The 15,064-nt window shown below is 36.1% G+C and overlaps 1 protein-coding gene across 1 annotated transcript; it reads left to right on the forward strand.

Moving 5' to 3' along the window:
• The first annotated feature begins 575 nt into the window (after positions 1 to 575).
• Positions 576 to 14,501, forward strand: LOC143673095 (uncharacterized). Its single transcript, XM_077147460.1, has 6 exons — positions 576 to 684; positions 2,431 to 2,516; positions 7,021 to 7,147; positions 11,324 to 11,419; positions 11,907 to 11,998; positions 12,438 to 14,501. Exons 2-6 carry the CDS (start codon positions 2,505 to 2,507, stop codon positions 14,145 to 14,147), a joined length of 2,037 nt encoding a protein of 678 aa, XP_077003575.1. The 5' UTR covers positions 576 to 684; positions 2,431 to 2,504; the 3' UTR covers positions 14,148 to 14,501.
• Positions 14,502 to 15,064: the final 563 nt, after the last annotated feature.

Here is a 15,064-nt window from a genome sequence, read left to right on the forward strand (position 1 = left end):
GCCTTATGCATAATTGCTCCAAATTGGGAAATAATCTAACAATCCTTCAACTTGTGAATGGTTAAACTGTGGTACATTCATACAATGAAGCACCACTCAGCAACATTATACATACAGTAATTATGGATCTAAAATATGGAATGCTAAATGAAAGATGTCACATTCAAAATGCCTCATTCTGTATGATTCCATATATATGACATTTGCCTGCCCATGCAAAAAAAAATACAAATGAATGTATTTTTATTTGAGTATATTTTTTAGCAAAAATATTTACCCTATGTAGACTACATTAATGTTCACATCCTTAGAGAGTGGTGATTGATTACAAGTCCTTTTATAGATGAAGAGTAGTAGAGCCCTTCTACCTGTAGATTCTCCAGAATACTTACACAGCATATAAAAATCACTAAAGAGTATTTTCTCTGGGAAAAGATATATGGGTTGGTTTTTGGATTTTAGGAGGAATTAAAAGATATCTGCATGGTTTATGTAATTTGGGTAATGATGGTGTTAAACAAGGCATTGTTCATTATATGTATCTCTCATCTGAATTAGAGTATGTTTTGGATTATAGGCTGATCACACTGTCAACTTCATTAAATGAGAGTCATCCCTGAAAATGTTACTTTTTCTAGACTGGTAAAGAATCTCTGGGGGTGCAATTTGATGAAAGCGTCATCAGTAAGTATTGATTTACTTATGTTTTTGACCTGTTTGGGCTCTGTTTTATAAGGAAGAGAATTTTAACCAAAAAGGACAGTCCTTATGTACTTTCTAATTATTGAATTTGACTGCAGGCATTTAGGCCCAGTCTATTTGAGGTCAAATTAGCTATTAGTGGACAAACACTTTCTCTAGATTCAAAATTCATTAGTACATTTCTCAGGGAAACTTGCCTAAAACCATTCAAGGAATAAATTCATGAATTTACACTAGTAGGAAGCACAGACAAATGAACTAATACATGAATAATGACAAATTTTATGAGTTACCTGAAGGAACTCAGTGTTTAAACCTGGCTCAACATCTTAGTCATCTCTATGGAGCAGGGACAAGGGAGGGCATGAGAAATATTGTTCTCAGTAAGTATATATTGATGTGAGTAAGTATACATTATGTTGGACAGTAAACATCAGGAAAGCCAAAGTTTATGTTTGGGTTGTGGATTCAGTTTTATGAAAGTTCTCACATTGGAGGGGAACCTGGACATGGGACATAATTGTGAGAACAAACTTTATGAAAAGGAGATTTTCACAACAAGGTGCAACATCTGATTACTGAAATGACAGGTGGCATTCAGGTAATGGTGTAAGCTTTAAGGAATTTGAACTGGGAAGCAAGAAGGAAAAATTTTAACTCTGGCTGTGTCTTTTTCTAGCTATGTACTTTTTTAAGGTTACAAACCTTAGAAAAGTTTCTGGTTTTCTAAGGTTTCTGAACCTCTTTTCATTTAATTTGTTAAATAGGTAAATCTGCCTTAATTAATATGTTAATTTAAAGATTAAATAAAAGTAATTCTCCAAACACATTTAATACAATGTTGTTTATGTGATTTTAGGAACAAATGCATAAGTTAATCTAACTGTTTTCAGAAAATATCATTTATCCATGAAATAATTATATAATTTTTAACAATGTTAATAAAAATTTAAAACATAAAAGATCTTCCACATCTATAAATTATGAAATGAAAAATGTTACAATTGAAAACTATTAATATAATATAAGATGTCAACTGCCATTTTGCTAATTTCAATGTGAGGTAGGAGTTTTATTCCAAATCCTTTATTCTATTTAATTTGAGCCTTCTGAACCAATCAGGATTGTGAGATGTTATGACACATGTGCATATGCTACTTTTTTGATGCAAGGGACTTTCAGGACTATATTTGTAATACAGCAGCCATCCATTGATCCCTCAAAGTGGAACAAGTCCTTGATAATAAAATGCATTGTTTCTTGATTATCTAAATCCAGCAGGATGAGATCATAAGTAAGTATTGAGAGAGTGATAGTATTAGACATTTAATATGGAAGAACCAGAAAAATTTCAGGCAAATATCCTCAGAAGGATAGCTACAAGGCAAAGTAGTACTGGGGTGAAAGTTGAAAGGATGGGGTTGGATATTTCAGAAGCCAGTTATACTGATAGCTGAGAAAATCCACAGTGATTTCTCTGGATGTGGAGAGCAAATATTTTGAGTCAGGAAGGGAATGGAAAATCTCTGAAAACCATGGGCTGATGAAGATATAAAACTCAATGGTTTTCATCTTATCTGTACAAAGAAGTTATTCTCTTAGGACATATTTCATGTTCCTGTTTATTATATTGGGTTCATTCCCAGGTGGAGGATTAGGAGTCATGAGAGTTGTGTCTGAAAGTCAAGGATATGTCCAGAATCTAATAGCTTCTTTCTACATTCTCAGTTTTGCTTACCTGGTGCTTATCTTGTTATGAGTGTAAACCCAGAGGAAGACAATTCTCAGCTGAGCTGTTGACCATGCAGCCACTGGTGAGTAAGGAATACTTCTTTTTACTGAAATTATCCATGTGTTTTCAGCAGATGGGCATAAATATTTGTGCTAGTTTGAAAGGATTTATGTGCCCTAGAAAAGCCATGCTTGAATCCTAATCAATCTTGTAGGAGCAATGGTTTCTTCTAATCCCTATTCAGCACTATAAGTTGGAAACTTGATTAGGTTATCTTCATGGAGATGTGGTTAATCATTTTTAAGTATTATACTTGGTTAGATGGAGACATGTTTCCACCCATTCTGTATAGATCTTGATTAGTTTAGTGGAATATTTTAAAAGAAGAAGCATTTGGGGGAATGCTTCAGAATGACATAGTCACATGAAGCAGAAAGTCCACCAGCCAGTGACCTATGAAGATGAAGAAGAAAAATGCCTCCCAGGGAGATTCATGAAGCAAGAGGCCTGGAGAGAAAGCTAGCAGATAACACTTTTGCTATGTGCCCCACCAACTGAGAGAGAAATGCTGAATGTCATCACCTTCTTGAACCAAGGAGTTTTTCCCTGGATGTCTTAGATTGGACATTTCTATAGACTTGTTTTAATTTAGACAATTTCACAGCCTTAGAACTATAAACTAGCAATTTATTGAATTCTCCCTTTTAAAAGCTGTTCCATTTCTGGGATATTGTATTCTGGCAGCTAACAAACTAGAACAATATTCTGATCTCATTTAGAAGCTTTTCAGGGATCTGAGCTAAAGTTATATTTCTCCTGGCCTCTGGGATGGTGATTGTTCAAGTTTGCTGTTTAAATTTCCAACTTGTAGTACTGAATAAGGATTAGAAGAAGCTGTTGTTCTCACAACATTGATTAGAATTAAAACATGGTTTTTGCTTTTCTAGGGCACATAAATCCTTTCAAACTGGCACATTCCACCTTATGGGCCCTAAAAATCACATGTTTTCCCCATATACAAAGTACAGCATTCCATTACAATGTCAGAGAACCTTAAATCATTTCAGTAACATTACAAATACAGTACAAGGTTAAAACCAGTAAATGTCTCAGAAAAGTTAGCTACAGGCATGGACAGTTGCAAGGCAAAATTTTCTTCTCAGTCTGGACTTGTGAAACTCAAACAAGTTATTTGCTGCCAACATACAAGGGAGGAACAGTCATAGGATATATGTATCCATTTCCATTGGGAGGAAGGAATACATGGGTTACAGGACACAAGCAGACTCAAAAAACTGGAGGGCAAATTCCATTAGAATTCAAATCTGAGAGTCATTTATCTTTGAAGCTTTAGAAAGCAGCAATCCCACCGTTTTTACAGGCCTATGCTTGCCTTTCTGAATTCAACTTTGGGAGACACTGGAGAGACCACCTTTTACCCAGCTTCACCCTCTCTAAGCATCAGGGCCATACCCAGCCTCACTGTAAGCTTTAGGGTACACACTCAACCCCTCCGTGTGGTGGCAGCCCTATTCTCCCCAATCCCCAAAGGGTGTACTGCACCCTCTCCAAGCCCTAAGGCATCACCACTCTTCCACTGCAATGAAGTAGAAAGCCCATCCTATTTCTCTGGGGCAAACTCACCCTCTCCAGATGCTTGGATGGGTTCACTCTCCTAACCTGAGTGTCTTGCCTTCAGACCTCAGCCTCCATGATTCTACCTTTGAAGTTATTTTCCCTCCAATGTTTCCCTTCTCTATCCCTCTCTGTTCTGACTGCCAGTGGTTCATTTTACACAGCTCTGAAACACTTTCATTGGCTTTCAATAAAATAGTCTCAGATCATGTCCATCAGACATAAGGAGTTTCCACAAATCTGTCTTGGATAACTTCATGCCCAATCCTGCTTTCTCTGAAATGGCTGGTGGTTTCCACATTTGGTTAAATCTTCATGTGGGGCACTATTCTGTGGAGTCCCCCTTTCCAGAAGGTCAGAATTTTCCAGAAAATTAACATCTGGTTTCTGTGTACCCAAAAATTCAGGTTTCAGCTTATCCCTTTCCTGTTGCATTTTGCTATAAGCTGTGTGGAGAAACTAGGTTGCACTTTCCACATTTAATTGGAAATCTCTTCTACTAAATTGCCAAGTTCGTGGATTTTAAAATTTGCCTTCCATCCAAATCCACAGGTCAGTTTTTCCATATTATCTGTCATTTTAAAACAAGGATTGCATCTTCTTTATAGTTTGCAATAACACATATCTCATTTCTGTCTAAGGCCTTATCAGAAGTATCTTTAGAGTCCACATTTTTACCAACAGTCTCTTCAAAGCATTCTAGGCCTTCTCTATCAAGCTGCTCACAACTCTTCCCGAATCTTCTTATCCATTTTAAAAGCCACTCCAACATGTTTAGTATTTGTAAATTGTAGCACCCCACTTCTATGATACCAAAATCTGTTCTAGTTTGCTAGCTGACCAGATGGAAAATACCAGAATCAAAAGAATGGCTTTTAAAGGGGGAATTTAACAAGTTGCTTGTTTACAGTTTTAAGGCTGTGAAATTGTCCAGCTAAAATATATCTGTGGAAATGTCCATTCTCAGACATCCAGGAAAAGATACCTTGGTTTAAGAAAGCTGATAACATTCAGCATTTCTCTCTCAGCTGGAAGGGCATATGGCAAACATGGTGTCATCTTCTGGCTCTCTTTCCAGGCCTCTTGCTTCATGAAGTTCCCTGGGAGGCATTTTCCTTTTTCATCTCCAAAGGTTGGTGGTTCGTAGACTCTGTGGTTCTCTCATCCTTCTGTCATGGTTCTGTACCTCTCTTCTTGTTCTCAAAGGGGGCTCTGTCTGAAATGTCTCCTCTTATATAAAATTCCAGCACACTAATCAAAACCCAGGTAGAATGAGTGGAGAGACATCTCCATCTAATCAAGTTTAGAACCCACAATTGATTGAGGCATGTCTCTGTAATGACAATCTAATCATGCTTCCAACCTACAATGATGAATAGGGATTGGAAGAAACCGCTGCTCTCACAAGATTGATTAGGAATAAAACATGGGTTTTCTAGGGTGCATCAATCCTCTCAAAGTGGCACAGTGATCATTCATCAATAAGTAATCTTTCCAGCAAAAGTTTGTTGCAGACTCCATTAAGACTCTATATTCACTGGAGAACTGAGAGGTTTGTTCTCATTCAGCCCATGTCCTCTTTAGAGAAATAATGTACTCATTGATCCTGTTAATGCCTGCAGATGGCTTAGATGTATAGTGAGCTTAGTTGATAGAACTGAGTAATAGCAGATATTTATAGTTGGTAGGGAGGCTGGTGCTCAGCAAGTGAGTTCATCAGTACAGGGTTACAGTTGCTAAGGTGGAGGGTTTTCATCATTGCAAGAAACAAATGTGAGGATTAGTCAATAGAACGAAAAGAGGAATCATTTATTTTCCTCAAATCATAATTTCTTAAAGTTTTAATATTGTATATTTGTACATTTAAAAAATTTTTTAAATGGATACCTAAAATTTTCCCTTTCTTTTGTTCTCATTGCTCTTTTCCCCTTATTTTAAGCAGTTTATTCAAATTTTGCAAAAGGGAGTAATCGAAATAAGTGTTGTTTCTTTAATGTTAACTTGCATTCAGGAGTATAGTAAGTAGAGTAAAATTCATGTCCCTAGGAAATTTTGTGATGAATTGAAGAGACCGGAATGGTTTAAGGGCCTTCTTTTATTCTTAAACATAAAGAGGAGGTGAAGATAATAAAGAGAGAATGAACACGGGTTTTGAAGTTCCCAAGGAATATTGAGTTTGAATGATCTCGTATCCATGGAATGGGGAGCTAGGCTTATCCTTCAGTATAGGAGTTTCAAGAGTCTTTGAAGCGAGCCACTGATCCATATTTGTATTTTATGATAAATACCTGAAGTTATGGAAATTTTAGTGAGTCAGCATACACTGTTTCAACTTATCCATGGTACCTATTTAGTTCTGTAGAATGCTATATTTAGCTGCAACATTTGCTGCCATTCTATTGAATAATATAGCTGTATATTAAGTTTGGATGCAAAGTACTTTACACATAAGCTCATGAGATCTTTCAAAATTTCAAACTGTTTGTGAAATGATGTCCTAGATGAGAGAAAACAGGTCATCTGGGGCAGTAATATAACTATAGTTATAAAAGTGGCAACACATGAGTATTCACTGTCCTGTGATGAGTCTGTATATTTACTTGAAATAGGTAGAAAATGTTTTTTTTGTTATAAATGCTGAAGTGCAAATTATACCTCACCATCTGCAAGTCATAATGACCAGTTTATTGGGAAATGTCAAGATTCTATTAGACCATGTGTTTTTTGAGATTTTTAAAAATAATTGAGTCAAATAATCAATGTGTATTTGTGTGTGTCCATACCTTTGAAAGACAGATTGTTCAGTATTGAGAATCATTTGACTTGAAACGCAAATGCAGTTTGAGCTTTCTGCAACAGTTATCAATTCCTCAGTGCTATGCTTCCAATCATTGTGATCTGAATATCAGCAGATGGCCCTTTCTGAATACTTGTATCTCTGATGTTTTTAGGAGTTAGTGAAATTGAAAGATGTATTTATAGAATTTACTCAGGCAGAGTGGGTCATGCTGAATTCATCCCAGAGAAGACTGGTCAGAGATGTGATGCTGGAGAGTATCAGTCATCTGCTCTCAGTGGGTGAGTATCAAACTTACCTAACTAATCCTCTTAAGAAGTGTCTAGAACAGCTTGTTTATATTGTTTTAGAGTTTACTTTATATTCATATTCTATGTTATTTCATAACATGAATAACAATCTAAGATTTTTGTCTCTTTACTTATTACTTACATCTAGCTTTTCCCCTGACTAAAATATAATCTTTGTGAACACAAATTCCATGTATTTCTTTTATACTCAACACAATGTTGGGAATAAAATGGGTATTTTCTAAAAGGATAATAAGGAGATTAAATATGCTCTAAATAATTATTTTGCTCTAGGGATTTTGTGTGCATTCAGATGATAGTAATAACACAACAGACATATCATTTTCCACATTAACTTAGAATGTTCCAAGGGAACTTATGGTATTACTCAGGGTTCTCCAGAGAAACAGAGCCAACAGAAGATATCTGTAAATATGAGATTTTATAAAAGTATCTCACACCAACTGCGTAGATGCATGAGTCAAATTTTATAATGTAAGCACTAGCTGGCAACTCCAATGAAGGGCATCCATGAACTCTCCAGGAGGGGCTGGCTGACTGAATAAGACATGGAAGTTCTCTCTTCTCCCTTTAAAGACTTCAACAAATTGAATTAAATCCAACTGATTCAATTCTCTCTTTGTGGAAGACATTCCCTTATTTGATAATAGATGTAATTAGCCACAGATGCAATAAACTAAGTAATGATTTAGAAAACCAGCCTTCAATTTATTAATCAGCCATGAAATTTCTTTGAAGTAATGGTTATGCCAGTGCTTACTTGATCAGAAAACTTGGCACCCTCACATGGCCAAGTTGACATACGAACTTAATCATCACAGTGTTTTTGAATTCTTTGTGAAAATCGTAATAAACTATTATGGAAATCTAGAATTTTCCTTGTCTGAAAATATAGAGTGTTCTGCAGTCTGTTCTTGAGCTTGGCTCAGCAATGAGAAGTTCTCACTGTATTTGGGCACAAGATCAAGATTTAACACTTTGATGGTGAAAAATGGTCAATATTGTATATTCGAGGTACTTTTTCCCTGACTGACCTTCAACAGTTATATTCTTTTCTAGTCATGATAGTGGTTTGAAGCTGTATGTACTGCAAAAAAAGCATATTCTTAAATCTAATCCATACCTTCACATGTGAGCAATTGTTTGTATTAATTTTTGATGAAGTTACTTCAGTTAAGTTGTGTCCTATATCAAGCATGATTAGTTTTCATCTATTACTGGAGTCTTTATAAAAGAATAAAATTCAGACAGAGAGAGAAGAAGCCATTGATATAAAATTTTGAAGTCACTGAAACCTTGAAGAAAAGAAAGAGACCAGGAGACAGCATCATATATCTTGCCATATGGCAAACTAAGGAACAATGGTTTCCAGTTGTGAGTATCAGAAAGCCACAGTCTTGGGGAGAAAATGTTGCCTTGATGATGTATAGATTTGGACATTTCCCAAGGCTCAAAACAATAAACCAATAAGTTTCCAATTTTAAACCAGCCCATTTTATGCTATTGCTTAAGTAGCCTAGGAAACTAAAGACAGAGTTTGGCCCAGGCATTTGATGTGCTTTTGTTGCATATACCACAAATGGCAATTCAGCTTCAGAATTGGGTAATTGGTTGAGGCTGGAAGGATTGTGAGGTCATTTATAGAAATGGCTTAGATATCTTTGAAGAGAGCATTCAAAGGCATATGAATGTGAAATGTATTTCCAGTAATGCTCAGGAAGGAAATCATGATGTATTATGGAGACAGGAGGAAAGGTGATTCCTGTCACTATTGAGTTCTGATATTGGGTGGAAGACAGATCTTCATTTATGAACTTGGATATTTAACTGAGGCAATTTCCAAGATAAGCATGGGAAGTTCAGAATTCTAATTGCCACTTATGTTAAAATATGAGAGGAATGTGATAAACTAAGAAGTGAAATCATGTGCTTAAAGAAACCAGATATTGGTTGTTTCAAGAACCTGGTGCTTCTGGAAAGTGAGCTCCCAGAGAATAGTGCTAACTGTAAGGGTTTAATTAAACATGAGAATAGTCAGCAATTCTGTTCTACTCAAGATTGGCAGTGCAGTTATCCAGGAGAGATTTGTGGAATGTTGTTTTGTCTGATGGTTTGGACCTCTGTGTGCAACATTCATAACTGACAAGTCATTTGCAAAATCTGCCTGAACAACCACTGGTAGTCTTGATGAAAAGGGACTGATTGTTGGAAAAATCACTTCAAGGGCAGAACCATTGAAGCTGAAATCTGGAACAAAAACAACTGAGGCAAGAAGGTGGACCCATCAATATATGTAGAAAGGGTGTGGCTTTTTCACAGCTTGGAGTGTGTTGGCCTCCCACCCCATATTAAGTACAACCCCGCTCTTTCAGATGGTGGAATCAGAACCCATTGGGAATGTAGAATTTCTCTCTGCTACCTCACTGTTCTGAGAGGGTTGTGATTATTCCCCAGGGCTGTCAGAGTCAGACCACAACCCCAAAGCCCTGAGAGGTTGGAGATTTCACTCCTGTGTTTACAGAGAGTGCGGTTGTTACACAAGCACTTGGGAGAGATAAAATTCCCACTTCATCAGTCTTGGAGGACTAAATTTCATTATGTATGTGACTCTCAGAACTTGAAACGTAATAGAGTATGCCATTCAGGGTTTGGAACCATAAACTGTGCTTTCCCTTCACCTACCAATCAAGTGGAAGTGTTTATTTTATTCTTGTCACTCCATTGTATATTATTCTATAGATTTCACAGGTACACATGCAGAGGGCACACATAACAAATTTTGATTAGACTTTGTACTAAGCATTGCTTTTAAAATGGCTTAAATTTTGGGAAAATATTTTAATGGAATGAATGTACTTTGCATATAGAAAGAACAGGTCTTTCTGGGTTGCAGAGTGTGGAATGTGGTGGTTTGAAATTGTATGTGCCCAGGAAACATTTTGTTAACTAAAATCCATACCTGTGCTTTTCTTTAAATTTGCTTTCTAAAGCCCAAAGGATATATGCCTCTCAGAACTTTAAATGTAATGGAGAAAGCATATAGGTTTCCAGAACTGTATGAGTATAGTGGCCCCATTTTATTTTTTTATATCTCCCTATAACAATGGAAACATGTATCCTATGAATGTCCTGCTTATGTATATTGGCAGCAGATAACTTGCTCTAAATTTCACAGGTCCAGAGCAGGAGAAGAATTTTTGCCTTAGAGCAGACAGTGTCCACAATTAACTTTCTTGAGAGTTTTTAGTGGCTTTAACATCTTATTGTATTTGAATTGAATTGAAATGGTTAAATTGATGGAGTGAATATGTTTTGCATTTTGAAAACATGTCTTTTTGAGGGCCCAAAAGTTGTAATGTGCTAGTTTGACAATGTTATGTACCCCAGAAAAGCCATGTTTTAAACTTGATCTGATCTTGTTGGAGCAGTTAATTTAATCCTGATTAAATAAATGTAGGTTGAGAATTTTTATTAGATCATCTTACGGAGATGGGACATGCCCAATTGTGGGTTTGACTTTTAATTAGATGGAGATGTGACTCAACCCATTCCAGGTAGGTCTTGATTAGTTTACTGGAATCTTTTAAAAGGGAATATTTTGGAGAGAATCAGAAATTACAGAAGCATCAGAGCCAAAAGAAATTTCACAGCAGGTCTTACCCAGATGCAGACACATGGAGAATAGGGACACAGATATTTGGAGATGCTTGGAGCCCAGTAGATATTGTCATAAGATGTTAAGCAAAGCAGAATCTGGGTAGAGCCAAGGGAAGCCAAAAGATGAAAGCCAGCCCTGAAGGAGGAAAGTGAATAATATCCACAGGAACTGAGGCTGAAAACAACTGAGCCCAGGAGAAAGTGATCAGCAGATGCCAGCCATGTGCCTACCCAGCTGACAGGTGTTTCTGACCCATTGGCTTTTCTGGAGTGAAGGCAATCTTTTGTTAATGCTTTATGTTGGACACTTTCATGTCATTAGAACTGTAAACTTGTAAATTATTAAATTCACATTTATAAAAATATTCCAGTTCTGGTATATTACCTTTCAGCCACTTGCAAACTACACAATCACCTTCACTGGACTTCACAATAATATACTGTTAAGTGCACAGAACTCAAAATTTCTTGTATTTTTCCCATAAACAGGATATCAGGTCTGTAAATCAGATGTAGCTTCACAGTTGGTTCAAGGGGAGGAATTGTGGGAAGAAGGAATTGGATTTTTTCAAAACCAGAATTCAGGTGAGCACTTCCTTGGAACATGTATTCAGGACAGGGATGAACCTTATCAATGAGTGACTCATATATCCCCTGCAGATTTCTGCAAGTTATATTTTCTGAAATGTACATATTGGGGAAATTTCCTCAGTTCAAAATATCAAATGCTCATCAATCTGTATTCACATGTCATTAGCTTTGGCAAAATAGATGTCTTTGGACAATTGATTTAAACTTTCACTTATGACCCATTTCTCATCCTTGGCCTCAATGCTTTTCCCACTCTTTACCTCCCCAACATATTATTTTTGAAATAATTTTTCTTATAATTAAATCTTGAAAATATTTTCTAATTAATAGTGTCATATAAAAGTTTCTGCTACCTCAAGTAATCTTTAATTTGATATTCTTTCTCAGATAACTGTCATTTTAGAAACAATTATATGGCTATGTGTGCTGCTTCAACATATTCATTTTCCTAATGCTGGTCTAAAATGAATTGGTTTTTCAGTTCTTTCAGGCAGGGAAGATAGTGTTAAAGAACAAGAAATGCCATCTGTGCATCATATCTGCAAGAAAGAAATATCTACCATCATGTCATTGGTAAGCATTATGGCTGTAACCCTGGTCTTCCAAATAGATACCTGGAAGTGGAATAAATTAAAAATTCAGTACAATCACTTAACTGTAAGTTGGTTTAAGTGTGAATCCAAGAAAAGTCTGTGATAATTTGCATATAAAAATAATTGATTTGAACACAATAATATAACCTTCCTTATATATGAAAAAATAATTCTATAAATACAGCTCATATACTCAATCTCTGAAACATTATGAAGTCTTCAAGACTGATTAGAAAGTTCTGCAGTTGAGAAGCTATAAAAGAGTAGATCTCTGTACATGCAGAAGAATAAAATGATTCATAAATAACATGGGAAATATTTTAATTGGAGAATGTCACTGATTGGTTAGTTTTGAATTCAGATGCATATGGATTGATATCTATGGACAAACCTCTTACATTCTCTCCTCTACTTCCTAGGAGCAGAATTCTCATACTCAAAAGAATGGTATTATACGTAGTAAGTTGCCAGAAGATTGTACTCATAGTTCCAGAGTGATTCAACATGTGTTAACTCACAAAGGAGTGAAATCCTACTTCAGCAATCTATTTGGAAAAACCCACAATGATTTATCATGTTTTAATCAACAACAGAATCTTCACCCTGGAAGTAAGTCATATGAATGTCATCTAATTGAGAAATCGTTTCTTCAAAATTCTGGTCATACACATTACAGTGGAACCCATGTTGGAGAGGAACCCTGTGAATATCATCTATTTGGGAAAACCTTTACTAAATATTCTGAATTGAGACAACATGAGAGAACTCACACTGGAGAGAAACCATATGAATGCCAACTATGTGGGAAAGCCTTCACCTATTATTCTAAACTTAAACGACATGAGAACACTCATACTGGAGAGAAATCCTATGAATGTCATCTATGTGGGAAAGCCTTCAATCATTCTAGCCTTAAACAACATATGAGAACTCACACTAGAGAGAAACCATATGAGTGTCATCTATGTGGGAAAGCCTTCACCTATTATTCTAAACTTAAACTACATGAGAATACTCACACTGGAGAGAAACCATATGAATGTCATCTATGTGGGAAAGCCTTCAGTTTATCTTCTTCTCTTAGAAAACATGAGAGGATTCATACTGGAGAGAAACCATATGAGTGTCATCTATGTGGGAAAGCCTTCACCTATTATTCTAAACTTACACAACATGAGAACACTCACACTGGAAAGAAACCATATGAATGTCATCTATGTGGGAAAACCTTCAATCGTTCTTCTAGACTTAAAGAACATGAGAACACTCACACTGGAGAGAAACCATATGAATGTCATCTATGTGGGAAAGCCTTCAGTTTATCTTCTTCTTTTAGAAAACATGAAAGGATTCATACTGGAGAGAAACCATATGAGTGTCATCTATGTGGGAAAGCCTTCACCTATGATTCTAAACTTAAACGACATGAGAACACTCACACTGGAGAGAAACCATATGAATGTCATCTATGTGGGAAAACCTTCAATCGTTCTTCTAGCCTTAAACAACATGAGAGAACTCACACTGGAGAGAAACCATATGAATGCCACCTATGTGGGAAAGCCTTCAGTTTATCTTCTTCTCTTAGAAAACATGAGAGGATTCATACTGGAGAGAAACCATATGAGTGTCATCTATGTGGTAAAGCTTTCACTCATTTTTCTACCCTTAGAAAGCACAAGAAAATTCACACTGGAGAGAAAACGTATGAATGTCATTTATGTGGGAAAGTCTTTACTTTTGGATCTCATCTTAGAGCACATGAGAGAATTCACACTGGAGAGAAACCATATGAATGTCATTTATGTGGTAAAGCCTTCAATTGTTCTTCTAGCCTTAAACGACATGAGAGAACTCACACTGGAGAAAAACCATATGAATGCCATTTATGTGGTAAAGCCTTCAATTGTTCTTCTAGCCTTAAACGACATGAGAGAACTCACACTGGAGAAAAACCATATGAATGCCATCTATGTCAGAAAGTCTTCAGCCAATCTTCCAACCTTAGACAACATGAGAAAACTCATACTGGAGAGAAACCCTATGAATGCCATTTATGTCAGAAAGTCTTTCCCTGTTATTCTAACCTTAGAAAACATAAGAGAAGTCACACTGTAATAAAACCTTAGGAATGTCATCTATGTGGAAAAGCCTTTACTCAATATTTTAACTAGAGACAAGTAAGTGCCTTTCTCCTTAGCATTCAGCCTTGCCTAAAAGACAATCAGTTTTCAGAGTTCCCAGGTGAAGGAGCTCATGTGCAAAAATTGAATCCAAATATGGTACTGTTTCCATAGTATCACAACATCATTTATTACACTGAATACAAAGCATCCATTCATATAATATTCACTCACTACCTACTTAACTAAATTCAGACTTAGTATCACAAGTTTAACTGATGTGGACCTACATAGAGTTTAGTCTTTATAATGGGATTTAATTTTGTCCTCCCTTAATGGCATGGAATTGACAAGGGAATTAAACAGATTTGAAATACTTATTGAATGTATAGATTTTATATATAAAATTGTAATAACAGTGTAAAGAATGCCTGGTCTATTCAAAATCCCAATGATTATACCTTCATCACATTTACCACTTAACACAAAATAAACCAGTGTATGTTTCCTCAATATAGGAACACTCTCCTATGTAACCACACAAACCCAAATCTGAAAATGAAAATATCCAATCCAGAGCTCATTTTTGAATTTTACCTATTGTCCTTAGAGTAGGAAAAGGTTTCCTTGTCCATTTCAGCTCATGCTTTTTCAAATTGAACTTGTTCCTGAGACATTCTCTGATGTGCTTGACAGATGGGCAAGTACATATGATGCTAACTTAAATCTTCCCACAGCTCCCTCCTGAACAGACACAGGCCTGAATTCCAAGAGCAAACCCCAGACTGATGCTGTCCTCTCTTCAGTTCATCCCATCCAAAAGGTCCTGAAATCCAACTACTCCAACCGTAGTGAAGACAACTTTATAACTGGATGAACTTTTACATACACATGGAAAAATTGTATTCTCATTATAATGAAAA

This window comes from Tamandua tetradactyla, unplaced genomic scaffold, assembly GCF_023851605.1.
Source record: "Tamandua tetradactyla isolate mTamTet1 unplaced genomic scaffold, mTamTet1.pri scaffold_119_ctg1, whole genome shotgun sequence".
Classification (NCBI taxonomy): Eukaryota; Metazoa; Chordata; class Mammalia; order Pilosa; family Myrmecophagidae; genus Tamandua; species Tamandua tetradactyla.

Coding starts and splice junctions, on each gene's coding strand:
- LOC143673095 (XM_077147460.1), top strand. Junction 7,148..11,323: donor CAGTCATCTGCTCTCAGTGG/GTGAGTATCAAA, acceptor TCCCATAAACAG/GATATCAGGTCTGTAAATCA. Junction 11,420..11,906: donor TTTTCAAAACCAGAATTCAG/GTGAGCACTTCC, acceptor TTGGTTTTTCAG/TTCTTTCAGGCAGGGAAGAT.